General features: G+C 46.8%; 1 protein-coding gene across 1 annotated transcript in view; it reads left to right on the top strand.

Moving 5' to 3' along the window:
- LOC144941931 (matrix metalloproteinase-14-like) overlaps positions 1–27,025 on the top strand; it is a 49,407-nt gene that overhangs the window by 3,931 nt on the left and 18,451 nt on the right. Inside the window, exons 2-7 of the mRNA XM_078868435.1 lie at positions 8,718–8,866; positions 11,749–11,871; positions 13,509–13,807; positions 20,430–20,591; positions 23,049–23,227; positions 25,884–26,022. Coding sequence (XP_078724561.1) covers positions 8,718–8,866; positions 11,749–11,871; positions 13,509–13,807; positions 20,430–20,591; positions 23,049–23,227; positions 25,884–26,022 — 1,051 coding nt within the window. The remainder of the gene's footprint in view (positions 1–8,717; positions 8,867–11,748; positions 11,872–13,508; positions 13,808–20,429; positions 20,592–23,048; positions 23,228–25,883; positions 26,023–27,025) is intronic.

Raw genomic sequence — 27,025 nt, 5'->3', positions numbered from 1 at the left:
GAAAGGGCAAAAAAACACATTTTCCATTGCCAACATAAATTAATTTTAAAATATGTGTCAAGTTTGATGCGTGTTGTTCCCACATTTGGGCAATATTTTCTTGAAGCGCTGCCTTTTCAAGCAGCATTAAGATAGCGCTACAGTATTGACGTTGGCACGTTTAACAAAAATCGCGTACATTGAGGAAACGTCTGTGCATGTCCCAGTCCCTGGCGGAGAAAAAGTCAATAATGGAAGGCAAGACGAAATGGAACATACATTGGTGGCGTTGGCCGGTGGAATTGTGGGGACGCTGGGAGTGAGAGCGCACGCCGTCGAGGAATAGGGAGGAGCAGGAAGGGAGCCGTCTCATTCCTGGCGTGGCGGTTCGTGCTGGACAATTGCCCCGAGAGGCGGCACAGAGATGTGGCTCCAGGTGGCGGCTGGTGTCGCGGGCACGATCCGTCGTTTGCTCGCTCTCTTTCCACGCCACTCTAGCGCAGCGGAGGAGGAAGTGCTGCTTGCTCTGTCCCTGTGGAGCGCCCGGGGTGACCGGGATTGCGGCTGGGGGAGGGCGCAGCCAGCATCGCTTTCACTCGCACTTTAAAAAGCGCTTCGTAGACATCGCCGCCGCACGCTGTGCACTCAAATCCCCCAGCTAATGACCGCAATTACTAAAATAAGCCTCGGCTCGCATTCCTCGTTAGCTCTGCGATGAGAAATGCACCCGGCATTCGTGCTTGTGGCGCCTAAAAGCATCGTGTTCATCGGGAGCCTGGCTAGACAAATAGATTCGTGATGATTTCTAATTGTCATCACAATAATAATAGCAATATCGTGATGCATTTCAGAAATAAACTATAACACAATTGGCACGCAGAGGCAGAATTCTGCATGTTGTTGTCAAGGCAGTCCCTGTAAATGTTTTTTTCTGTTTCCCGATGATATTTTTATCCAAGTGGTGGTGGTCAGTGGAGTGCAGCAAGATTCTCTGGCACCGTCCTCCGTGCTACATTCATGGCGAGATCATCGGGGACACCGACCCAGCACACAGTACAGTGCACGAGGCCACTTAGCTAAGTGGCAGCACGGCGATGGGGGTGGGAGGCAGAATACAGATGGAGTTACCAAGCGCTGTGGTTTCTGTAGGGAGCTAAATGGATCCTCAAAAATTGCATTCTATTGATCAGAAATGGCTTTCTCAGTAGCAGATGCTGCTGATCCTATTAGCTTTGGTAAACGAGGTTGTCCTTCAAGCTGGCTGACTCAAGAGATGACTCGGAGAGGAAACGGATGTTTTCCATCCATTCGTCATCAATTTTATATGCAAGGTAAAAACAAATGCATGAGCAATATTCTGCAACCGTTGGCATTGCTTACACAGTGAGTAGTAACTATTGGCTTACAATGCCAGTCTAATGCTGGATGAAGGCCCTCCACACATTGTGTTGGTCATGGAGGTTGTTCAATGACCATGGGGAGTGGTAGTGCAACGGTCAGCGCGCTGCGAACCCGGCGACACGAGTTCGATTCCCGCTTACGGCCAACACCAGAACCGGTCCTGGGCCTCCCCTACGTCGACTCTGTCTCAAATGAGTACCTAGTGGGATATGTAAACTTCGCCACTCGGGAGACAAAGGCGACCAGGAGTCGTGCTGGCCACCCACCCCCTCGAGTGCTGTGCCGGCCTTCATAGGTGCTTGCGAACAGCACTTGCCCCTACGGTCTGTTAAAGGCACTTTGGGGGGGGGGGTGAGGTCTTTGTATTTTATCAACGACGCTGGACATTATAGGTTGGTGAGGGGGCCAGGACCAGTTGAGGTATCGCTCGCCAGTGATGTTATCCATGGTCGGCGATCAATATCCGTGGGTTCATAATGCAGAGTGCAAACTACTGTGTCACCGCTCCACCTAATCGCTAAATACTGTACACGTATGTTCAGTGGTGCGTTGGTGCAGCCATTCACTGCGTTCTCCACGATGATTCTTGCTACCTGCGTTCGATTTTCAGCTGTGGCTAACAATTGTCAATCGATGTTTGAAGCCATTCTGTGCACTCCTCTTTCACTAACCCGCACTGACAAGCGTGGTGAAGTATGGCGAAACAGCCCCCATGACCTACACGGCATGGGGGAGGCCTTCATCCACTGGTAGATGGGTAACGGCGCCTGTAAATTATTACCCTGCGTATGCACGGATGCATTTAGGTGCACTAGAATGCCACCATTGTGTGCCGGGTCCCACCGAGTCTGCTGACATTAATTGAAATTCAGATGTGGATGTACAGCCACTGAGGCATGCCCTGGGCATTGGAAAATGCCCTAGCTCTGTGTGAGGCCAGTGGCTCAAGACAAAGGGTGCCCTTGTGCCAATACGCTCTGGTGAGCCACTTGGATGCAGAGGAGCTGAGCAAGACATGGGGCTTTTTTATGAAATAAAAAAAGTTAAAGTAGTTTCCCATTCCTGCGATGATTGTGGGGCTGTGCTCATCCTTCGTTTACAGCTCTGAGCCAGTGTTGGAATGGCCACATTCCTATGGCCAAGGCATAGCTGTCCATATACAGTACAGCCCGTTGTCAAGCCAGCGCTCGATGAAGTCCTCCCCCACACAGTGCCATGGGGTTTTTTGTCCATACTTTGCCGTGCGAGTCAGTGTGGATTGGTGAAGGAGGAATGAGAGGAGGACCCAGGGCCGGTTCACACATCACTCTCTGCTCATGTTAACCATGGCCATGAGTCAAACTCAGGTAGCTGGGTTCATAGTGCAGTGCACTAACCACTGCATCAACACTCCTCTCCTGCCTATTGTCCCGTTCATGGTTGGCTACGTACGGTACGGTGGGAAAGCAGTTCAACATACATACAACATTATTAATTTCCTTCAAAGTCATACTCTTTTTAATGCCCCAAGAGAGACGCCGATGATGTGACTTAACATCCCCAAAGGAGATCTGAACTCACATCCTCCCAATCCCAAGCAATGCTACCACTGACCACTGGCACTGCCCTTGGTTCGTGACACAGTCGTTAATTCACCACATTCACAGGATGTGGGCGACCGAGTCAGGGGGAGAGGCAGTGGCGAGTTGCATAATTTTAAATAAAGTTTAAATAAAGTGTCCTGATGGCAATACAACGTGAAGCTGCTGCAGCTTTGCGTGGTACAGTGTCACTCTTCATGCTTCCTTGGGCTTCTTAAAGCAATAACGCTGACCTACTTTTTTGTAACTTTTTTGTAACTTTTAATTTATATATTTTTCACGGTGTTCTTTCCCTCCAATACTCACACACACGTGCAAGGCATACTCCATAATATGAGTTGCCTGTTTTCAACATTTCAGTTATCACTCGTAGGTGTTCAGTCATGGGGGAGAGCGGTAACACATTGGTTAGTGCACCGCGATATGGACCGAGTGGGTCTAAGTTAGAATCCTGGCCACATTTGACATCAGTTGTGAGTGATATCTGAATTCTTCCTGGGCCTCCACTGCACTCACGTGTGCCTCATCAGTGTGGAAACATTTGGTTAATAAACACACCGTGACCAACAGTAGTGAGGCATCATTCAGCAGTGAGTTGACAAAGGACTGTACATTACTCGTCATTATCAATATCAAGAGTGTAACGATGCATCGATTAATTTATTGATGTCACTTTTTATGCTCACGATAGATGCATTGGTTGGCGTGAAAAAGGATCAATATTTTCTAATTCACGACAAGCTACATTCACCATAATGTTATGAAAATAAATAACTTTTTCAATTGAATCATGACCTTGAATTGTGGCAAATCATTGGATCACCGTGAGGGCAAATTCCTGCACCACTAATAGAGATCTTCCGCTTAAGCTCGACATTTATCCAGAACAATGTGTGCCCAATTTGCAAGCAGCACCACCCCTCATATCAGACGTCTGCCTGTTTCGGGTTTTGATTTTGAACAGTACCAGTAAAACAAATGAACTCGCAACCCGTCTGCATCTGGATCATGCGAACAGAGACGTTTTTCTAACACCACATTTTATCCCTCATCAAGCCCGCAATTTTACGCACGATTTGAGATTAATTTTGAACACATTAATCGTCTCTCTTTGCGTTCCCAGAGCAACGAGCCGTCATTGGGCCAACTGAGGCTCATTGAGCCGCGATCGTTCACTTGGGGTGGGAACGGGGGTCAACTCACCGACGCCGCAGTTGTACCCAGTCCCCTTTCTAGAGACGAAAATAAATGAGAATTTTTTTTTTCTAAGAACCAAAGCGAGGCTCGTAACGATTAAAAGTGCAGTGCAGATATTTTTTTCAAATATCTGGACTCTGCTGCTCAGAGGCTCCGTAATGGGGAGAATGGAGCCAGCACCGTCCTCGGAGCCCCGGTGCCTTGCCAAATGAAACAACTGCTGCATGCGAGATGTTTTCCATCTGCCGCTGCACTGATTATGGCTGGATCGCGTCCCAATACCGAATCCCAAATGCCACGCTGTTTTTAGGATTTGACGTGTCACGTGCCTTAACGTGGCTTGTTCGTCACTTAACCACCGCTGTTCCACACAGATGTTTGCGGTAGAGTTGTACCTGAAGTGGAGTTTTGTGTGTATGTCTGTGTGTGTAGATGGGGAGCGGTAGTGTAGTGGTTAGCGCGCTGCACTATGAACCCGGCCACCCGAGTTCGATTCCCGCTCAAGGCCAACACCAGTGACGATTATCTGAACCGGTCCTGGGCCTCCCCTAGGTCGACTCAGCCTCAAATTCGGTGTGTAAACATCACCACTAGGGAGACAAAGGCGGCCGGGCGTGGTGCAGGCCACCCACCCCCTCGTGTGCCGTACCGGTCTTCATAGGTGCTCGCTAACAGCACTTGCCCCAACAGTCTGTTCAGGCTAAACGGGGGATCTTTGTCTTTGTTAAAGGAGTGACTTCCAAAAAGAGGAAACTCATTTACTTTGGCCTCACAAAACCCACACACCCTTGTAGGAGGTTTATTAGCAATGTTACAATTTTTATGGCCTCGATTCTCGTAATAAAATCCAAGAGCATTACAAGCTTCAGTGCACCGGTCGCAAACACGGCGGTGGTGAGATCTTACCTCCATTGTCTGGTATAGCGGAGGGCATGGCTTCAATCCCGACCCTGACAGCTGGTATTTTTGGAGTTTGCATGCTAACCCCTTGCTGGTCGCGTGGATATTTCTTCAGGTCCTCCGGTTTTTCCCTCAACATTTAGAAACATGCATTTAGAGTATTTGGCTTTTTTAATTTCTGCATTATAAACCACTTAGTTGAGCTATCATTTGTGGCCAGGTCGCTTCAAAAAAACAGCTATATAGTTCGGTGGACCTAATCTTGTAAAATGTAAATACTAAATAGTGTATAGTTTAATTGTTTGGTCTGGTGGAGGGACGCAAATGCCTGCAGAGGTGCACTTCTGCCACACCTCCTACATGCAATACATCATTTGATGATTGCATGTGCTCGTAATCACTGGGTAGGTTTTGACAAAACTTGTTTTTGTAGACAGCTACTTGTAAACAAAACTGCCAAAACGTGATCCCAAACTCTCCAATGTGTTTCCGGCTTGTATCGTGCGTGTGTATTGTTCGGCCCAATGTCTGACGTTCCAACACGGTGCTTCTGGAACTGAATATTCAGTTGAAGAAGCCACCACCACCAGCACGTGGTGGAGCAAAACATTAGACACCGTGTCGAACAACACGCGGTACAACCCGAAATGTATGGGAGAAGCTGTACAGAAAAACCGATTCCATTCTCTCCCAACACTGGTAGAAACATCTTTAAGATAAGGTTATCCAAACAATGCAGGCCCAGCGCTTGCCTTTGTTTACAAAAGGTCGCATCCCTCATGGCCCTGCAGAAGCCATCCCGTTCTTGCACCAAAAGTGGGTGCTGCTGCTGCTTCGTAGTTTTTTTTTTATTAAAACGTAGCTGGAGAGAATTGTGAGTTTGCACCAAGCTGTGTGCCTTTAGTGTAACGAATAACACGTGTGTGTGCGATAATGGGCCTGGCCTCGATTCACCACCCCCCAGACATGGGGCTGTGAGCATTGCATCATATTTTGGCCTGTGTGTGTGTGTGTTTTATTTTATTTGAAGGCATTACAGTTTTTCATTTGATACGTTTTATTTTTGTTGAAAAGTAATACATATTTTTCTCAAGAAAAACCATGAACTAGTATGGGAAAACTTTTGTATTCTTTTTTTACTTTTTGGATTCTTTGTCTGTCATGAAAACTAAGGAATGGAGATGATTTTAAACATTACAACCAATGTAATCATCCAGACACAGGTGTTTGGGTCTTTGTTTTTCAACCAGGCAAATTTAGTACTGCGAAGTGTCACGCCTTTTGTGTGCATTCAAGCCTCGTAAGGAACTTCCACACGAGTGCACACCCAGTACACCTCATCCCCATACCCCCTTTGCCCCCTTTATTGCATTTACCAGACTGGTGCGCAAGTCCCATTAGCGAACACCTATTAAGGCCTGATGTTTACACACCACACCTGCAGATACTAATTTTTAGGCTGAGTCAGCCGAGTGTGTGGTGTGGGGGCACCTGGGTCTGTCCCCGTGATCTCCTGCCGTGGTGCCGTCACGGCTGTTGTTGTTGTTGGGGAGGCCCAGCACTGGTGCAGATTTCACTCGGCACTGATGTGTTAGCTGTGGCCGCGACTCAAACTCAGGTTCACTGGGGGTTTAGCGCAGTGCGCTCACCACTTCATTCACTGCTTCACCGCCCTGCTCGCTCCCCACAGCCACATGGAGACGCACACAACTCCCACACACTCGCTCACATTGGCGTACCTTGGAGTTGACAGCCCCGGCACTCTCTTGTAAACATGCCGCTACACACACACACTCCCAAGCTCCATACATGGCCACGCCTTCACACCCTTCGCTGGACAAAACGATTGCTACTCTGTACGTTTTCACAGTTTTTCTGTAGAGCTGCCCAATGTATTTTCATGTTGCTTGACATAATGTCCGACGTTTCGCTCCACGTACCGGGTAGGATCTTCTTCTTCGGGAACTGAACTGTGAAGTTCAACTTGTGGCGCAACTTGAAAAATCCCCGCCGGAAAACGGTCGCATGTTGTGGCTGGTCGCTGTCCTACTTCTGGCTGCAGGTCTCTTTGCTCGGAACTCACCTTTGTGCCGACGTGTTTCTGGAGTCAATCAAGTTAAACTGTTCACGAAAAAAAAACTTTTCCTTGAAAGAGTTTTAAGTAAAGGCAAATGAGCGCAGTGTGGTTTTTCAGTCGCTTAAAAAATGTAAAAGGAGTATGCGCTTGAGTGTTGTGTTGGATAGTGATGGCACGTTGGTGAGATGTTGGTGAGACGTTGGAAGCTTAGTCAATTGGTCTCTTCTCAGTAAAGAGATTTATCAGAGTGTCTGTGGCAGGCTGAGACGACTTGGGCTTGTCAGAGCACCCGCAATGGGTAACGCTTAGCAACCAAACTGCATGGAAAATTAGCTTCACGTGGCTGTAATTTTGTTGGCCTCGCTTAAAATAATGTGGGATTTATGGAAAATTCACACTGCCTCGTTTTTTCCAATCACAGTGCATAAGTAATCCCCGTGTGTTTTATTTGACAGTTTGATTCCTTTTTAAAAAGTTCCGTCGTATATCTTTTTTCCTGTCTTCATGGTGATCACTGTTAATGTTTGTGTATGTATATTTCATAATAATGTTATTAGACGATTTTTCTATAGTTGTTGCAATATGCTTCTTCCCAGCGCGTAAAATATATTTATTTCAGTTTCAGCAAAACTCATGGAAGAAACCTCACACGGAGTTCAATAACTTTCCAGCATGACCCACATTCCCCCGAGCTCCATCATTCACAAATAATAAAGACATTCCCGTTGGGGGACTGGATGTCTTCTGTGACTAGGATCCACTCATGCATGAAAATTTGAATCATCTTCATTATTTAATCATCATCATCATCATCTCCTATGGTCAATCCACTGCTGGACGAAGTCCTCCCCAATCCACCGCCATCTCTCATCACAGCAAATGCAATCAGTGTTTACAATTAATTACTGCTGCAACTAAATAAATTACTAGCACAGTGGCACACAGTGGCACACAGTGGCTCACATGCTGCGCTATGATCGTGGAAGCCTGAGTTCGATTCCATCAAAAGGTAGCGTTATTGAAGAGTGATATCTAAACTGATCCTGGTCCTCCCCTTCACTAACCTGCATTGACCAGCGTGGTAAAGTATGGGCGAGCAAACTCCATCACCAATATGCAGTGGGCCGACTTTCATCCAGCAGTGAACTGACAAAGGGCTGTAAATGATGATTTTTGATAAATATTCATGCTAATTTGACTTCGTTCATTAATCACGTTTTGTGATTATTTATTTGGCCACAACACAGGACACGCAGATAACATTTTCCACGAAGACAGACCCTTTGTTTAAAATGCATGGGAGACACGCACCTCACTTCCTCCACGTTAAGGTGACCTCGCCGAGTTTTGCTGAAGTTCACTGACCATGTCACCCCCGAGGTCACGGTTGGATTTCCTAAACCTGGAGGCCGGAGAACGCTTGAAAACGAACGGGCACCTGCCCTCCCAGTCGAGCCCCCCCCCCCAGTAACCTTCCTGTATGTTCGCTATTGTTTGCTTAACACCTTTTTCTCTTAACGCCTTTCCTCCTGCCTGACCTACTGCCCTATGCCCCCCCCCCCCCCCAACGTGCCGTCCACCAGACGTGGTTGCAGCAGTATGGGTACCTTCCGGCGGGCGACCTGCAGATGGCCACGTACCGCTCGGGACAGATGCTGTCGGAGGCCGTGTCCTCTATGCAGGCCTTCTACGGCATCCCAGTCACCGGCACGATGGACGAGCTCACCAAGCAGTAAGGCTCACGCCCATATCAGCACTGTTATCATCACTCTGCTTTTTTATGCATTACAATCTCATAGCTAAGAAAATAAAAATCACTTACAAATAAAATTGAAATTACAGAATAAGTTGTACGTGCACCCTTCGTAGTTTTAAATATTAACATGTCACATGGATTTAAATGATTCATAAAAATGGAGATAAAAAAGTGAAAGAATTGAGAAAAAGATGGGAATGAACCTGATTTTGGGAGGAACCTCGCTTGTTTTGTGTGCTGTAACTTGACACTTTAATTGAAAAACTGGAGATCTGCCTTAAAATCCCTGAATTCTGGAGCCAATTGCCACTGTGTGTGAAGTTGGATAGTATTCTGATAACCATGAACACAACTTGGGAATATTTATGTTTTAACTGTTATTCATTGCAAAGCATGAATTGCATTGTGTGGCTCTGATGCTGCTTATAGAGGTGCTTTGGCTTTGTATGTCGTTTGACAAAGTGATGACACACATTCTTTATATTAAGCTTCTTGCAGTGAGAACAATGTGCGTGCAGTTGTAATGTAATCCTGTGTGGACTTCAGGACCCTGATGGTGCTATTGGGCCGTAAACCAGAATTGTATTTGCCACGTTATTAAGAGTAGATTGCATAATACAGTAACAGAATACCCATTGACACAACACACTGTAAGGATTTCACTCAGCTGCATGTAGATGGTTGTGTGTAAGTCAGGTGAAGATGGTTGTGTGTAAGTCAGGTGAAGATGGTTGTGTGTAAGTCAGGTGAAGATGGTTGTGTGTAAGTCAGGTGAAGATGGTTGTGTGTAAGTCAGGTGAAGATGGTTGTTTGTAAGTCAGGTGAAGATGGTTGAGTGTAAGTCAGGTATAGCTGGTTGTGTGTGACTCAGGTGAAGATGGTTGTGTGTGACTCAGGTGAAGATGGTTGTGTGTAAGTCAGGTGAAGATGGTTGTGTGTAAGTCAGGTGAAGATGGTTGTGTGTAACTCGGGTGTAACTGGTTGTGTGCAACTTGCCAGGGCACCTTGAGGATTGCCAGGAGTTCCTGGGTTTTAGTGAATAGGCACCTCAAGCATAGTCTATCAGTCCATTGACATTGGTCATTTATAGAATTCTATTATGTCCAATTTGTGTAAATAATGTCTTAAATGTAAAAATAAACTGTATAAACAAGGCAGAACAAATCAGAAATAATAAAAATGAGATAAATATATTTAGTCCTGAATCGAATCACAATCCCACATCTTGGTGACTGTTACTGGTGAGGCGATGTCGCATGCCGTAACTCTCATAGAAATTCGGAATCCATTTCCAAAACTCTCATTAATTAGGAAATTAATGTTGCATAATTATTTAACGGAAAATATTTACTTATAATTCATGTTCTATGTTAAGCTTTTATCTTGTCTAGGCTGTGCCTAATTTGACGCTTTGTACAGTCATCTTTTATGAGCTGTTTACCTCAGCTCTGTGAGTCAGGTGAGCTCCAGGCCTCGGCAGTCCCGTGAGTGATGTGTGTGGGCGTGCCACCACGAGCTCTCTGTGGCCTGGAGATCCCACATTCCCTGCTTCAGGCATTTACTGCCTTTTCACCCATCGGGCACATTCCGTTTGCATTCAAGATTACAATCTTCGTTCCAGTGCTTGTGAAAATGTTTACAAGCATTTTTTTTGCCACCTGCGTTACATTTAATATTGTAATAACAAAACATGTAAGCCAGGCAGAAGAACCCCTCCTCTTGGCGCTCAAAATTATGATTCTCACGGGCCAATGGAAACACATTGTTTACATACGATCGTGAGTGCCCATTGATCGCACGTTGATCTTTGATCCTGGGCAGACCCTACCGAGGCTGTAAGAGTGAATGCATTACCCCACTGGAAGAATCCTCATTCCCGACCAGTTATTGAAGTCAGAATTCATTTGGGATTTGCTTAAATTAGGCTCCTTTGAAGAGCTCTACTTTTCAAAACAAGGCTGTGGTTTTCTCCACTCACTTTTAACTGTCTTTTTCACATCTGTGTTTTGCATCAATAAAAAAAAGAGACATGCTAAGCATTTTGAGGAGTATAAATATCCCATACTTGTGTTAATTAGTGTGCTGTGTTTGTTGGCTATGGGATTTCACATGCGGTCAATTGAGTTCAGCTGTCGTTAACATTCACAAGATTGATTTCCTAACCATATATAACAGAAATAAATAAACAACATTTCCACCAACGTAAAAGAATGGTAACAAGTCTGGCCGCGCGTTCCAACGAGCACACGCGAGTGAGCACGTGATTCCCAAGGGCTTCCCAGAAGTCGGGTGTCCCCTGAGCCGGTGGACTCGTGCTCTCTCGCAGTCTCCAATGTGCCACGGCTGGCGTCAGCGTGGCTCGGGGCTGAATACATCACGTGACATTGCTTCGCTGCCAGAGCGCGACGCTTGGCAAACCCAGACGGCAGCGGCTGTGAGCGGCGGCGAGAAGCCCCTGGGAGTAGTGTGGGGTGAGGCAATGGGCAGCACATGGCGGGGGTGGCAGATGGCCTGGACACGTGCGTTCAGTTCACGCTCTCGAGTGTGAGCGCCCTTGCTGCGACGGGGGGGGGGGGGGTTCCCGAATGCCGCTGTGCAGTTGTTCTACGAGAAGGCACAATGCTGCACTGCAAAGCGTTGTAAATGAAAGTAAGCTTTGTAAGAAACCATTTTTTTGGCACGCCACATCACGCGCAGAACAACCGTGTTGGGCGTGCTGTGGTCCAATGCGTCTTTCACTTGCGGGCCGCCTGCCACACGTGGCCAACACGGCATTTTGGGAGGCAGATGATAATAATAAAACAGAAGATAACTCAACTATATTTTCGTGACGTAGCGTGTCATTGTGTGCCGTACAGATGGATGCAGAAGCCACGGTGTGGAGTACCGGATCGATACGGGACCACCGTAACGGCCGGGTCCCGGCACAAGCGCTATGCCATCAACCACCTCAAGTGGCATCATCAGCACATCACCTACGAGTGAGCAAAGCTATCACCGCACTCACATGAAGTCACTACGTCACAGTTTTCCAATAACTCCTGGATGATGGCTTTCTCTTGCCTATCGATCATGGGGGTTGTTTGACCATGCTCCACCATGCTGGACAGTGCGTATTGGTGAAGGAGGTGGCCCAGAGCTGTATTGAGAGATAATTCACCAGCGATGTTAGCTTTGACCATAAATCTTAATTCTGGTCGCCACGTTTACAATTCACTACTGCAGTATACTTGTGAAATAAAGCATGGGATAGTGAAGGCATTACCTCTAAATCAGATTGAGATCATGTTTAAGAGCAAAGTCCAATGTCACTGGGTTCGATATCTTTATTAGCTCGGCACTGACTGGCATCCAGCATGGGGCTCGGTCCCGTGTGTACGAGTTTCAGGGTTGCAAAGATCAATTCATTGATTCATAGATTATGATGCTCATTCTACACCCACTGAATAGTGCATGCAAGAATACATTGTTCTATGTTGTGATGGATTGGGTAAAGCAACTCATCCAGCCACCAGAGGCTGCTACATTCACCCCAATGTTTAAAAAAACTTATTTAATGAAAGTGTAACCCTGAATTACGGCGATTGGATCGTGGCAGGTAAAATTATTATAAACAGTATTTCATCACGTTTTTTTGTATTTTACCTTGAAAAAAATGAGCAAAAGTGTATTTTGTATTCTATAATAATGTACTTTCGTGATAGATAGTTGGCTATCCTTGCGGAATTTGAATGTTTTTTCCTCATTTTCTTGGGATCTCTCCGAGGTTGCCTCCCACACTCAACAATAAAATCACGCGGAGTTCGGCAACAATCCCAGCAGGAACCTCGAGAAAAAACGTCTTGAAGACTTGCCAAGGCTTTCCTGAAAAGCAAGAATGTTTTTGTACAAAACTCGAATTGCAGCAAAAGCTTGCTGTGCTTACCAAGTAGTCCCACATTCAATACGTTTATACAGGGATGTTCATCTTTCTAAGCATTTGTTTGATGTCCATTGGCTATGAATAGAACACTGCTAATATGCCAATTAATTTAGCAACTTAAAACTTTCAAAAATTATCAGGGCCCTGGAGTATATATAATGCGACCCGACAAATGTTAAGTCAATTTATTATATGTATGCTGAACTTATTTCACACCGTACGTCGGCAACAGTGCTAATCAAGGGACCTTGGTAGTCATTCTGAAGTGGTCACACCCCACTACCACTGCTGTGCCCCCCTCTTATACACCCCCAACCAAATCCCATAGCAGCCAACCTGTGTCTGGGGGAAGGGGTGAGGCCTACAGAAGAAAGGGCAAAGCCAAAATAGGAAGAGGAGGAGGTGGAATCAGGAAGGGGGGTGGGGCTTAAGGAGTAAGGTGGCGGGGCATACAAATGAAGGAGTTGAGTCATAAGAGGAAGAGCCAGGTCTTAAAGAGGAAATCAACAAGAGGTGTATTTCAGGTAATGCACCCATAGAATAACATTCGTGCAGCAGGCAGCAATACCTTTGATCCCGCAGATACGGCCACAGGTCAACTAGTCCATCTCTACGCTCTGCTTGAGTGCCCTAGCTTCGCCCTCTCTGCTTGACGTCCTTGCATTTACTCTCCCGGGTTTTTTTTCCCTTCCACAGCATCCAGAACTACACGCCCAAAGTCGGCGAGTACGAGACCCACCAGGCAATCCGGCACGCCTTCGACGTGTGGCAGGCGGTGACGCCGCTCACCTTCACACAGGTGTCTGGTCGCGACGGCTCGGGCAACGACGCCGACATCATCATCTTCTTCGCGTCGGGTTACCACGGCGACCGCTCGCCCTTCGACGGCGTGGGCGGGTTCCTGGCGCACGCCTACTTCCCCGGGAAGGGCATCGGAGGGGACACCCACTTCGACGCCGACGAGCCGTGGACGCTGGGGGGGCTCGACTACACCGGTGGGTGGAAGTGGTGTTGGGCGTCTGTAGAGATTGTTGTTATTATCATCATCATCATCGTCATCATTGTCATCCTCGTCATCATCCGGTGGTGATGTGGACAAGCGCTAGTGCATTTGCTGCTTGTTGCAGAGGTTCACGGTTTGAATGCAGCAGTCGCTCTGGTTATTACTGTGGGTTTTTTAACGATAAGAAATATATACATGCTGTCTGCTTCACAGCAAACGTTAAAAGTCACGTGACATCATTCGTAAAAGAAAGCCATGTTGTGCCAGCGTCACAATCCAAGTTTGGCAAATTTGAAAAATTAACTGCAAATTATTCTATTTGGTTTATACTTAACAATCATCGCCCCTAATGCAAAAACCTGGAAAGACCCTCCTGAAAAAGAATCATGAGATTCAGGTCGGCTTTCCTAGGAAAGCAAATCCACGATAACTCTACTGCAGGATGAGGGTTTCCCCACACCACCGAAGTAACACCGGTTATTTGACCATACTCTACCACCCTGGTAAGTGCAGGGTGGTGAAGGTTGAAATCTTGGACATGGAAGCTTAAAAGTACAATAGAACATGACGATCTCTTTAACTTGAACTTCAGTGCTTCCAGAGCCTTCCTGAAGGAGCTGAATCTAATGTCGGGAGGTTCATGGGGGACACTGCTTGGGGAGTGGCTCCCCTCGGGGCACCATGCCAGGAGGTTATTACGAATATTAACAATTCATCACGATCATCAATCATCATCATCATATGTTGGTAGGTGAAGGCGTCACCACGCTCCCACCATCTCTTACAATCCTCCAATGTCACTATCCATCCTGTCCATTAGCTGATCTCATTGCTCCTTAGCCTTGGTTGTTTTCCTCACCGAATTAACGAGAGAAGATTATTTAAATAGCTTTTGGTTTATTTGGAGCACATCAGCATGTGTCCTTGGTTCCTGTAAATATGATTCCTGTTGTTTTGGGCTTATCAATGTGTCCTGCCTTGGCCCCCAGAACCTCTTGGAATTTGAATGAATGAAACCGGGCACCGCACAAAAGATGTTTCATGACAGAAAGGGGGCTCATGCCTCTGGCAGTAGCCCATGAATACCACTAGAACCATCACGCCTGAGTCCAGAACAAACTAAATTCCTGACTATAACTACTTTGAAAAAAACTCATAACTTGGACCACAAAACTGCTCTGCTCTTTGGCCTACTTTAACTTAGAAAACCATCCGTTTATTTTGCTCAGTTAAAAAAACTTACAAAAATGTCATAGTGGTACTGCTGAAGCTCATTTGCATTGAGTGTGGTTGCACTTTAGTCTGCGGTATACAATCAAAGTTTGCCATGGGAGCGCAGGCACACTGTGGGTCTCTTAAGTTGCTTTTCATTCACATGTTGACCACATTTGAAGCCTCTTGTGTGATCTAACAGTTAATTCTGTAGTAAACAAACATGAAACCTATAACACATTTAGAAACAGACGCCCTTGCCAATATTTTGAATTAAAAATACCCTGACAAAAAGGCACGTGTTAATATTTACCATCGCTCTGAATTATTTAAAGCAAAAACAAAAGACACATATCTTGTGTAGACAGCCTCTTGTCCTTGGCACTCTGTACAGCCAGACTCCAAACCCAGACATGGGGGTCCGACGATGTTCCTTAACAATGATGAGAAAACGCCACTCATTGGAAATTTCCTTGGATGTTCAAAAGTCGTTGCCACCTATGCCAACAGTCCTGGGAGGGCATCATCAAACAACAGCGGTTGGGGCACCGGCTGAGAGTGACGACTGGACAAGTTTTGTTGGCCAATAACGGCATTGTTTCGGCAGCGAGGACCACTGAGTCGGGTTTCCGCTCTGCAGGGCGTCTCACACTTCCTGCGCCGACCGTTTGCTCCGGGCGATACATCCTGTTGCAAGCGACGTGGCGATGAAATCGGGTGGCACCTTATTTGTTATCGGTGAGCACAGCTTGAAAGCGGGGAGGCCGCTTATTGGGAGCCCAGTTTCCAATGCTCAATCCTGCATTAGAAATGTCTATTTTCTCTATGAAGGGTATGTTCTTTGGTTCTTTCGGTAAAGTCACGTAGGTATCAAATAAAATAAATTAAATCACGACGTTTCGGGCGCAACACAAGCGTCCGTCATCAGGTGGAACAACTACAGCAAGAAACAATTGCTGAAGTGGGCAAAAGGGCTGCTGTAACAAGAGGTTATCTAGGTAAGAGAGGGGGGAGGAGCCAGGGAGGAGCGATAGAGAGGGGGGCGAGGGGTAGGGAGAAAAGGGCGGGTGGTAGGGAGAAAAGGGCGAGTACAACAAAATGTGCGGAGGGGGGGGGTGAGCGGGGCTTGGAGTAGGAGGCTGAAGAAACTGTAGATGCGGATATGAAGGCAACACCATAAATTAGTTAAGGTTTTACCTGGTTAATAACATCCTTCCAATGTCTTCTTCTTGGTTCTTTCGGTAAAGTCACGTAGAAGGGAAATAATAAAATAATAAAAATGAAACATAATAAAATACAATTCTCACAACGTTTCGGCCACAATGCAAGCAGCCGTCCTCAGGTGAAGAACAGGTCTGTCGGAAAGACAGCGTCTGAATGAACACCACCAAGAAAAAAAAAATCTTCCAATGATTGCTCAATTTGTATCCATCTTCTCGGTTGAAGTTATGTCTATGTTTATATATCTGGATGGCTTCATGAGCAAACCTTTGATAGTAGCCCGAAGGTTTGCAGAGTACCTTGGTCTCGGAAAAACACTGTGGGCTCTCATGAAAGAGTATGGATCCCTGCAATCACGAAAACTTCAAATCTAGATTAGGGTATGTTCTGTATTTAGGTGCGGTTGTGCACCCTTTCACCTTGTAATCGTTCACCTCTTTCATGTGCCCTGAGTCAGGGCTTAAATTTCCATTTATATTTACCGGGTCACTGGTAGTCTGGATTTGGTAGCACGTGGCTAGTAGCCACAACTATAGAGGGAACTATAGTAAATGGTGTGCTGGGTGCAGAAATATTTTTGGGTCGCCAATCCAGACAGACTCAGATTTTTTGTATTGGGCCCTACCAGTAGTGAATTAAATGTCAAAGCCACAGTACAGCGTTGCATTTCTGATCACCAAATATCCACCCTGATGAATTAACTACCCACTCCCAGTGCAATATTTGTGTGTGGTGTTTCTATATTTTTCGAAGGATGTTCACATATCAGACCTCTCCGAATATATGATGTTTTAGTGTGCTCGTAAAACTCAAGGAACCCTGTTGTGTTGTGTTTATTGGGCTCGTTGAGTACTATATTCGTTTTTTTCTGCGTGCATAGCATGATCTTGCGAAGCATATAGCAATATCCCACCACCATTGGTACCTCATTTGCCAGTAAAAAAATATGATAAAAAAAACCAATTATAATATCCCACCACTTATGGTGACCGCAAACCAATATTTTGGACAGTCTTTTGTCAGTATTTCTGTGATCGCGCCTCTTAGCACCGCTTGTCATTAGACCACGTTGAGGCTTTTCTGAGTGGTCTGCACTGCCAGCCCCAGAGCAGGCATTGTTCCACAGGGCAATGCTTGCTTAGAGACCCCACATGGCTTTGGAAACCTGGAAAGGCTCTAAGATATGTGGAATATTTGTCTTGGCTGGAAATTATAATCTCGCACATCTTGGCCTCTCCGGACGGAGAGCGATTAACTGCCTTGCAGTGAATATCGTTTGCCGTGAGAGATTTTTTTACTCAGTGCGCAGTGCCTCTTCATTTTTCCAAGTGGACAGAATATTTTAGATTTAAAGTTGCACAAATATGCCATAATGTGCAAATTGAACAAAGCACATTGCATTCAGTGGACAATGAATAATCTCATAGTTCTTGCAAACCGGTGCATTTGGAGTAACTGGTTAACTCTTAAATGTATCATGATCATTATCATCAGCTATGATGAATCCACTGCTGGATGAAGGCCTCCCCCGAGCCATCACCATCTACCACAGTCTTGCAATGCATCAATGCATTCAGCACGGGGACACAAGCTGGTTTTATTGCTCCATCTTTGCCGTGAACGTGCTCTCAGGTTTGTTGCCTTCTTTGGCTGCCACTCCGTACGTTAACCTTGACCACCTCGACGTTTAAGCGTCTCAGTATATTTTGCCATGCAAAGCATGGAAAATTAAATCATCAGTGAGGCATTCTGGAAGATAGCCACTGGACGTTTGTTTTGGCCACTGACGTTGGCTGCCTTTATCACAAGAGCCACGAGACTCTTCACTTGCCTGGGCTGGAGCTGGGCGCAGCAAGAGTTATGGCCACAAATCTTCATGCAATTTATATCTCAATAGATTTACTCTGATGCACATTTGCATTTTACAGCGCCTGGTGTCGTACTTTGTATTTTGGGGAATTGTGTTTTATGGTCTAAAAAAATGTGCATCATAAAAGATACGTCTTATGAGATTTTTGGTTAAACATTGCAAATGGCCAATGGCAGTGGTCAGCATATAAATCACATGGATGTCTTGATGGGGTGAGAGAAGGAGGATGTGGTTGAGGACAATAAGAGCTTTAAAGAACAATGCTCCCTTACCGCACCCACAAATAATTTTTCTGGTGAAGGGATGCCAACGGAGAGAGGTCTCTGCCTACAAGCTCTTCTCACAAGCGTAGAAACCCCAAAGACAAAAAAGATCCCCGCGTAGCCTTAGCAGACTGTTAAATGCAAGTGCTTTTAGCGAGCACCTATGAAGGCAGGCACGATACAAAGTGGGGTGGGTGGCCAACGCCATGCCCGACCCCTTTTGTCTCCCCAGTGGCGATGTTTTTACACACCATACCAGGTACTCGTTTGGGGCTGAGTCGACCTAGGGGAGGCCCAGGACTGGTTCAGATAATCGTCACTGGTGTTGGCCGTGAGCGGGAGTCGAACTCGGGGCGCCGCATTCATAGCGCAGCGTGCTAATCGCTGCACCACCACTCACCATAGAAACCCCTCCACCCTCTCAAGCAACACCCCATCACTCACTGACAGCGAGGGAGTGTGGAGTGCTCGTCGGCTTAAGGAACACCAACGACGGCAAAGTGCACCCTCCGCTTCGCGTTTCACCAAACGCAGGCCTCTCGGTGACAGGCGAGGCTTCGAACCCCCCTCGGTGGAATTCTCCCTTGACGAAAGGGCCCGCCCGACGAGCTGCCACTCGTTTGTGTTCACAGCTCTCCACAAAGACGCTCTTGATGTGGTTCGTGTCGATTTTTTTTTGCTCAAGTAAGGCGCGAATGCGATGGCCTCGCCACAAATGCAAGAAAGCGCACTCGGTGACGCAGAAAGCTGGGAAACCCAACAAACCAGTCGAATGTTTTCTTATGTAAGCACGGAGGAGGGGGGGGAGCAGATCCATTCACCGAACAAAACCGCACGCACCGCGTCAGCTGTGGCCTTCTGTGAAAAGATACGAAGGGCCCTAGAAACACACAGACCTCCCACCATCTTTCCCTCCCTCGCTTGGCGACAAACGAAAAAAAAACTTTAAGGGAGGTGAGCAGCTTCTGTTCATTGTTGCATTGCTGCGACTGCGTGTGAACTGGTAGAGGTAAAAAAAAAACAGACAAAAACATTAAAGGGAACTTGACCTTTAATCAGTGTGAGAGTTTGACATGATTGAACAAGACAAATGTGGTCATGAACCTTGAAGAGCAGTTGATTTTTGGCGGTTACACATAACCTACCTCATGCATATTCCTATTAGGCTCTGTGAATTTACAATAAACAGAAATGGGTTCTTGGTATAAGACTACCGACAGCCGACCTCGATTCCATCGCACGACATCTGGTTTCACCACTCAGGAGGGTAATGTTTCCAGATTCGTCAGGCTTAGGTTTTAATGACTCGGAGACCAAAGAAAAATCTTGGCATGTACAATGAACCCCCATGGTTGTGTCTTAGTGGAAGCCGCCATCCTCTAGAAGGGCAGCCTTTAAACTGGCCACACCACATAACCCGGTCATTACACTCGCCAGCGACCTCCCGCGATGATGACAAAGCGCTCGCAGACATAATACCACGAACCCTTCACTGACCGATTGTTTCGGTTGCTGCTCGGTTTACAGAGGGGATGAAAACAAATCCATTGCAAGTTTTTCAAAGTAAATTACACCTTAGCCGCAGTCCAAGGCATGTGCAGCCGTCCTGCTTTTGTGTGCTGCGCTTGATATTTCCCGTACCTCTCAGATCTCAGAAAACTCCAATATTTTTGAGTAAAATATTCCCAGCAGGGAAATGAGGAGAAAAAAAGAAACCTGCTGAATGTGCAGTTGGTAAGTTACAGGGGACTGTGCGTGTGTGTGTACGTGGATGGGTGTTGACAGCATTTGTTGCCGAGCGCCTGGCAGTGATATGAATGGGCGTCCCCTGAATTGTTTTTGTTACATTTGGCAGCGTCTCCGCTTGCGATGCTTGTGTTGGCACCAGCGCCAACGCCGCAAGGAGGACGCGTTGACCCCATGGCCAGTGACCACTGCAGGCCGAATGTCGCTGACCCTCCCTTCTCTTGTCTCACCCTCTGGCCTCTCCCCTGTTGTCACCCCCCCTCCCCACAACCCCCACTGCACCCCCACCCCCGCGGAATCAGGTAACGACCTTTTTATCGTCGCCGTGCACGAGCTGGGCCACGCGTTGGGCCTGGAGCACTCCAACGACCCGTCGGCCATCATGGCGCCCTTCTACCAATACATGGACACGGATGACTTCCAGTTGCCCTACGATGATTTGCTGGGCATCCAGCAGATCTACGGTAGGTCGATAAGGCCTCGTCCTCCTTGCCCTTGCCTAGCCCTCCAGAACCCGCCAATTGAATACGCTCGGTCCTGTCACACAAAACACAACCCACCGAGCCCGTTCCACAGTGACTGATATAGATGGCGCTTCCGACACCAGGAAGCTCCTGCGATTGATGAGCATTTGTTTTGGCTTCGTAGGAGGGAGATCCTGCCTGGGTGGGTGATCTGACCAGAGAAGTGGAACAGAAAGAGGGAGCAGTGAAGGAGGCTTCGACCACACAACTGGAAATATTCATGTTCCCCTGGCTGCTCTCTCCACCCTTACACTGACACATCTCTGTTGACTTCTGGAGTCGGAGAACCGTGCCTCCCTATACACAGTGGCCCCTCTCAACACGTGGAATTCTCAGGGCACAATAGCATGCCCAAGCACATTCTAAGATGAGATGGAGCCCTAACGCTAGTTAATTTAACCCTATATCCCAAGTTGTAACTTTAGCCCTAACCTTAACCCTGACCTTAGTCATAACTATAACCCATTGGGATATCAGTGCCATGAGAATAGATGTACAGTCTACCAGAACTAATTGGGTGGCTGAGCGGGTTAATACTGTGTCAGACCGCTGAGCTGTGCTGCTGAGGTTCTGGGTTTCATTCCAAGTTTCAACTACCTGTAATTAGACCGGATTTACTGTAGTGAGATAATATTCTTGGCTCAGCCACCCAATGACCACACAAAAGAGCACGTCAGATTAATCTCTCAGAATATATATTTTTAAAAGATGTGAAAAAACAATCTTTATATGGCACATTAAAGGTGTGCCTCTTGTTTGAATAAGAGCCTCTTGCAGTGACTTCAGAAGTCGTGATATGGCATCATCAAGTTGGTGTACTGCTCGCTGTGAAAGTCTAAATCTCATTTCGGCCTCATCTCTTTTATGCCCTGTCTTGTACTCTTCATTCCCAATCTTCTCTTTCTGTCTCTCCTTCTCCCTGTGCCCAGTCTCATGTTTTATCCTTCTTCCTCCACCGGAATAAACTTCCCCTGTATATGAAGCGGTCCTCCCCTGAACCTCCTTCCGATGCTCTCTCAAAGCCTCACCTCCTCTCCATTGCCCATTCCGTTACTCTTCCTTCCCCTTGGCCCTCCTCTCAGTCCCGTCCCTCCCATGCCCCTTCGTGACCCCACATGCCCTCTGTTGCGGTCACTCATTCCTCGGCCCTTGCATGCTGCTGCCATCTAAAGCACTCGATTTTTGTTCCCGCTTTTTAACGATGTAAAGCTCCTGGTGCTAAGGCGCTCTCTCTTTTTATATCAAAATAAGATACTCGTGAAAAAATACATTGTCTCCTGCCCTTTTAATTTGTGTTTGTTCTCCGTTTCAAGTGTTCTGCGGCCCGGGTGCACATTCAACAGGGAAACCCTCTCTGCAGTCACCGCTTTCACCTGTGCCCTCCGCACGCAGCTGCGTTTCTTAAAGGCGAACACGTGCTTTTGATTAGTGGTGGAGCGTACCATGTTTACCAGAGGGGGGTGAGGCGGATTTGATGTCGGGGGCCCTTGCTCCATAGGAAGCGCCTCTGTGGTCGTTATTTCTCCGGCTTCACGGAGCGTAATGGGAATAAGGCGTGAGGGCTTTTCCGGTGGGAGGGGACTTTTGGAGTCTTCCCAACCATTATACAAAGTCGCACAGAGAAAGGTTGAAAAAATACAATCCTTTCTCTAAATTAATTCACTGATTGAATCCCAACTTGAACTACTGCAGACAAAGCGGTGATCCTGAGAGGGAGGATGGCAGGCCTCTACCACATCGCGGGGGAAAGACAATTTGTTGTGGACAGCATTTGTGGCCATGCGGAACGGCGTGTCCATGTGTGAGCATGTGCATAAATGCCTGTGTGTGTATATATATCATCGGTGCTTGCTTACAGCACTTGCCCTTAAAAGTCTGTTTAGGCTATATGGGGGATCTTTGTCTTGTTGTGAGCATGTGTGTGCATTTTGAGCGTGTGTGTAGTTGTGCGCATGAGTGCATGTCTTAGCATGTGTTAGTGTGTACATGTGTGTGCATGTGAGTGTGTGTGCATGTTATAACTCGTGAGCATGTGTGTGTGTGTCTGTCAAGCGGTGATGCAATAGATAGCGCATTGTGATATTATCCAGGTGACCAATAATATCAGTGTTATCTGAACTTGATCTGCGCCTTCTTTGGGTCAACTCAGGATTATAATTAGTACCTTGTGCAATGTGTCAACATCATCACTGGGGAGTCCAATATGTATGGCCAGGCATGGTGCTGGCCATTAAAAACCCCCTTGTGCACCATGCCAGCCTTAATAGGTGTTCACTCACGGCACTTTGCTGCAAGAGTGTGTGAGGCTTTGCGTGTGGGCCGTGTGTGTACGCCTGTATCTTTGTGTGCGCGTGTATTTATATGTTTGTGTGTTTTTTTTCTGGTCGTGCGAACCAGGTCCCCCGACCCACCCGCGTCCGTCAGTGTCTCCGGGCAAACCGAATAAGCCCAACAAACCCAAACCGCCCAAAACGAAACCGGGAGAGGACGTGCCGCGACCCGGCTCGCCGCCCGACATCTGCAAGGGCGGCTTCGACACGATCGCCATGCTGCGCGGGGAGATGTTTGTGTTCAAGGTGCGCCTCTCGCCTTGCCACATTGCCAGGGTTTATTTATCCTACCCGCCCGCAGTTGCGCAACACGCGGCGATGACATTAAATACAATGCAAATTATATTTTTTCCCCCATAAAATGCAGTTATGGATGCTGTCGTGCTGTGAATCATAAGTGGAATGCTGGATGTTATTTTCCAAATTGTGTCTGAACAGGTGGCCAGGTGGCTTAGTGGTCAGAGCACTGTGAGCATGGCACTGCTGAAATCCAGGGTTAAAATCTGAGTTTTATGGGCTCACGCTTAAATCAGGTTGGCTTGGTTTATCTTTTATCATTGCCTAAATTCCAGCTCTGGGAATTATATTTATTTGACTCTCTCAGCAAGGTATCTAAGAATATTCGCATGACAAAACAAGGTCGCTGAAATAGATGTCACAGGAAGTTCTGTAAAACCCACTTCTATAGGCTGCTCACAAACACATGGGATAGCGCTGCTCTGTGAGAGTTCTGAATCTATTATTAATTACATAAAGTGAGGCTGATAGTGTGCATAACGTTGGTACATTTCCTAAATATTAATCCAGAAAGGTACAAATTTGAGTTTGCTTGGAAAGAGACGGAAAATGGCCATGCCACCTGAACTGATTTATCCCACAGCCCTTCCCTCGACAATCCAACAGCCAGAGGCGTAGTGTGGCAGGAATGGGCCCTGGCACAAGATATTAAATTGGGCCTCTGACCAACTTCCCCTCTCTTTGTAGCCTGAAGTCTGGACCCCTGGTGCAGTTGCCCTGCCTGCACACACTCGATAGCTTCGCCACTGCCAACAGTCCACAGTTTAACAATCCGACAGACGGGCAACGTCGTGAAACCCAATACAGGCAGCATTGGACTGAGTTGAACCCTTGAATTCATTCGTAGATGTTGTGAGGTTTGCACTTTATGGGGATTTTTCATTCATAATGCTTCCGCACAGACGTTGCGGACTTGCCACGAGATCCAAAGGGACCTCAATCAAAGCGGCAATTTTACAAGACCGAGCTCAAGCAGTCGGCCTGTTTGCTCAGGTGAAAGGGACGTGTGGTGCGGTGGCTTTATGCGCTGCGTTTATGATCTCAATAATTTTTCCAGCGCCTTGGGTTCCTTTCGCTCTCCCCTCCGCCACACCATTGTACTCCTCTCCATCCCAGCAATGCACCGCCCTCCCAAACACCGCCCACACAAGCAGGTGGTGCAAGTGGTATTTTTTACATTCTTTAATGCAGCTGCGTTCCGCTGAACGTGGAACCTCCTTTCCTCTCACAAGCCGTCCTGGTCAACGTTTCAGATGCTGAAAAATTGGCACGTCCCTCACTCATGTGCGTGCTCGATGCCCCGCGTGACTCCCTAACCCTATGTTTAGCAATGTGACAGAAATATTGGGGGAGTTTCTTGTAAATCCGGTTGCAGCCCCAGACTGCCAGTTTTGTTAATTCCATGAAACTCCAGTTCACGATACTGCAGCACCTTTTATTGTAAAAAAATAAAAATTATCCTAGCTTTACAAACACAAAGAAAATTTAAATTTGTGTAGGCGGACATACCTTTGGCTGAACAATGAAAACAAATATCTTCAGAAGTGCCAACATTAAATAGCAGCATTGTATTCGTTGGTTGAGCAGCTGTACAAAGCATAGTTATTTTTAATATCTCGAACTGACAAAAAAACACTGGCTATATTTCATCCCACAAAATGTACTACAACACACATTATAACATGAATCAGATGCTCGCCTGATTCTAAAGATATGAATTAATTAATGTGTATGGATATGAACTGTCGCTAATGAACACAAATGCATTCTTCATTGCCAGTCTATTGCTTTATATAAACATTTTAGTTTTTATGTTTTTTATTCATTCCGTTTGTAATTTGAGAACCAAAGTTAGTTCGAGGATGTGCAATATACTAAACGTCTGCCAAACTCAGGTTTGTCTTTTTTGAGAGGCCGTGACCCTATCTGGAGAACATAGAAAAACATTTAATGGAGGGAACGAACAGCTCGGCATACACCGGGCAACCAGCGCCTCACTGCCATCTGCGAGTCACAAAGCAATAGATATTTAGCGAATACCAGAGTCCGTGTGACAGTGCGTGCTTGGAAAAATCAAAGGGAGAGATTGTGGATTGCATGGCAGGCATTGTCCATTGGTGCAGACAGGTGGCAACTCGGACATGGCCAAGGTAACATGACAGCTCTGAAACCTCTGCCAAAGCTGTTTGATTCGTAAAGAGGTGAACTGTCAATTATGAACATTGTGCTTTTGGAGATTTATGATTCTTGCAGCTCATGGACGGCCTTCATCCCCATCACTCGCCGCACGTCTTCGCACCACCCAACAGGCTCCTCACCACCGTGTTTCGGCATGCTCTCAGTGTCGCACTCTACGCCGCGCTCACTCTTTGGAATGTTGTTTTATTCAAAAAATGAAAACGGAGTTGCCAAAACCATGTTGCATTGTTTATTTGCCCAGGAGGCCTCCAGGATGTTGCATACTGCGTAGCTGGGGTGGTCCGACAGCGGGAAGGGGTTCTGCTATCCACCCCCACCTCCCCCCCCCACCTCGTCTCAACACTGTCTTAATGTCTTCTTCTTCTTCTCACTCGCCTTCACCTCCTCCGAACCTCGGCCGCTGCAGGACCAGTGGTTCTGGCGTGTCAAGGACAAGCGCGTTCCAGAAAACTACCCCATGCCGATTGGCCACTTTTGGCTGGGCCTGCCCAACAACGTGGAGTCGGCGTATGAGAGGGGCGACGGAAAGTTCGTCTTCTTTAAAGGTACCGGATTTGCCGGGTGTTTTTATTTTCGCGTCTGTGAACGCACCTGCCAGCGATGATGCCTCTGTAGAGACGATGGCCCCAGCTGCTTGTGTTCGCCCCTGTGATGTAAGGCGGGGGGAATGCGCCCAGCTGGCATCGTACCTACACGACGGCGCTCAGCCACATGTTGCCATGGCCCTCGGTGACGTCCTTCCATTCGGCTGCCGCATTAACATTTCTCGCGGGACGCTTCAAAGGGATTTAGCGTCTTGGGGTTCAGATGGATGTGCAGCTCAAAGAGATGCTTTGCGTTATTTTTAATCCACTGTCCTTATCCCTCTTGTGTGTAAAGGTGACATATTCACTCCACGAGTCCCTCTTGTTCATCCGCGATTATGGGTACTTCTGTTTCCCTTTCATCACAAAGACTCATCCTCAAGTATTACACTTTACAATCGCAATCTTCACTTTCACATGCGGCAGCAGAATGTTTTTTTTTAGAATTTTAGAATTCAAGATGTCCTTGAGCCCCCACAGCTTGGGGTTTAAGATGGATATCGGAATGTCCATCATAGCTTTCCTGTCTTGCAACATGTTGTCTATGACCGTCGATGGAAATAACTTTCAGCTTCTCAGGGCTGAGAATGGACAACTCTATGACAACAGAGTAACAACAGGAATAAAACAAACATAAGTAAATATCAAGGATTGCAGTAGGCGCGTATCGGATCGCCCTCGCAGCCATATGAAGACATTTCACAGGGAAGCTAACGATCCAATTCGAGAATCGTTCTTTTTACATCTGATTTGGACAGAATCTTTTGCTTTGTTTCTCGTTCGCACAATCTTGCTCGCTCCGCGAGCGGATATGTATCATTCACGCTTACTTTGTTTAAAATGTTGTATAAAATATAAATAATCGATTCCCACATACGACTCAATGTTTGTATCATAAGATTAGGAATCGATTCCTTTAATTGAATCAGTGCATCATTGGCAAGCGAACGTGCTCTGAACAAAG

Source organism: Lampetra fluviatilis, chromosome 26 (genome assembly GCF_964198595.1).
Source record: "Lampetra fluviatilis chromosome 26, kcLamFluv1.1, whole genome shotgun sequence".
Classification (NCBI taxonomy): Eukaryota; Metazoa; Chordata; class Hyperoartia; order Petromyzontiformes; family Petromyzontidae; genus Lampetra; species Lampetra fluviatilis.
Note: the sequence above shows the minus strand (reverse complement) of the source record. Positions and strands in the feature narration are given on the sequence as shown.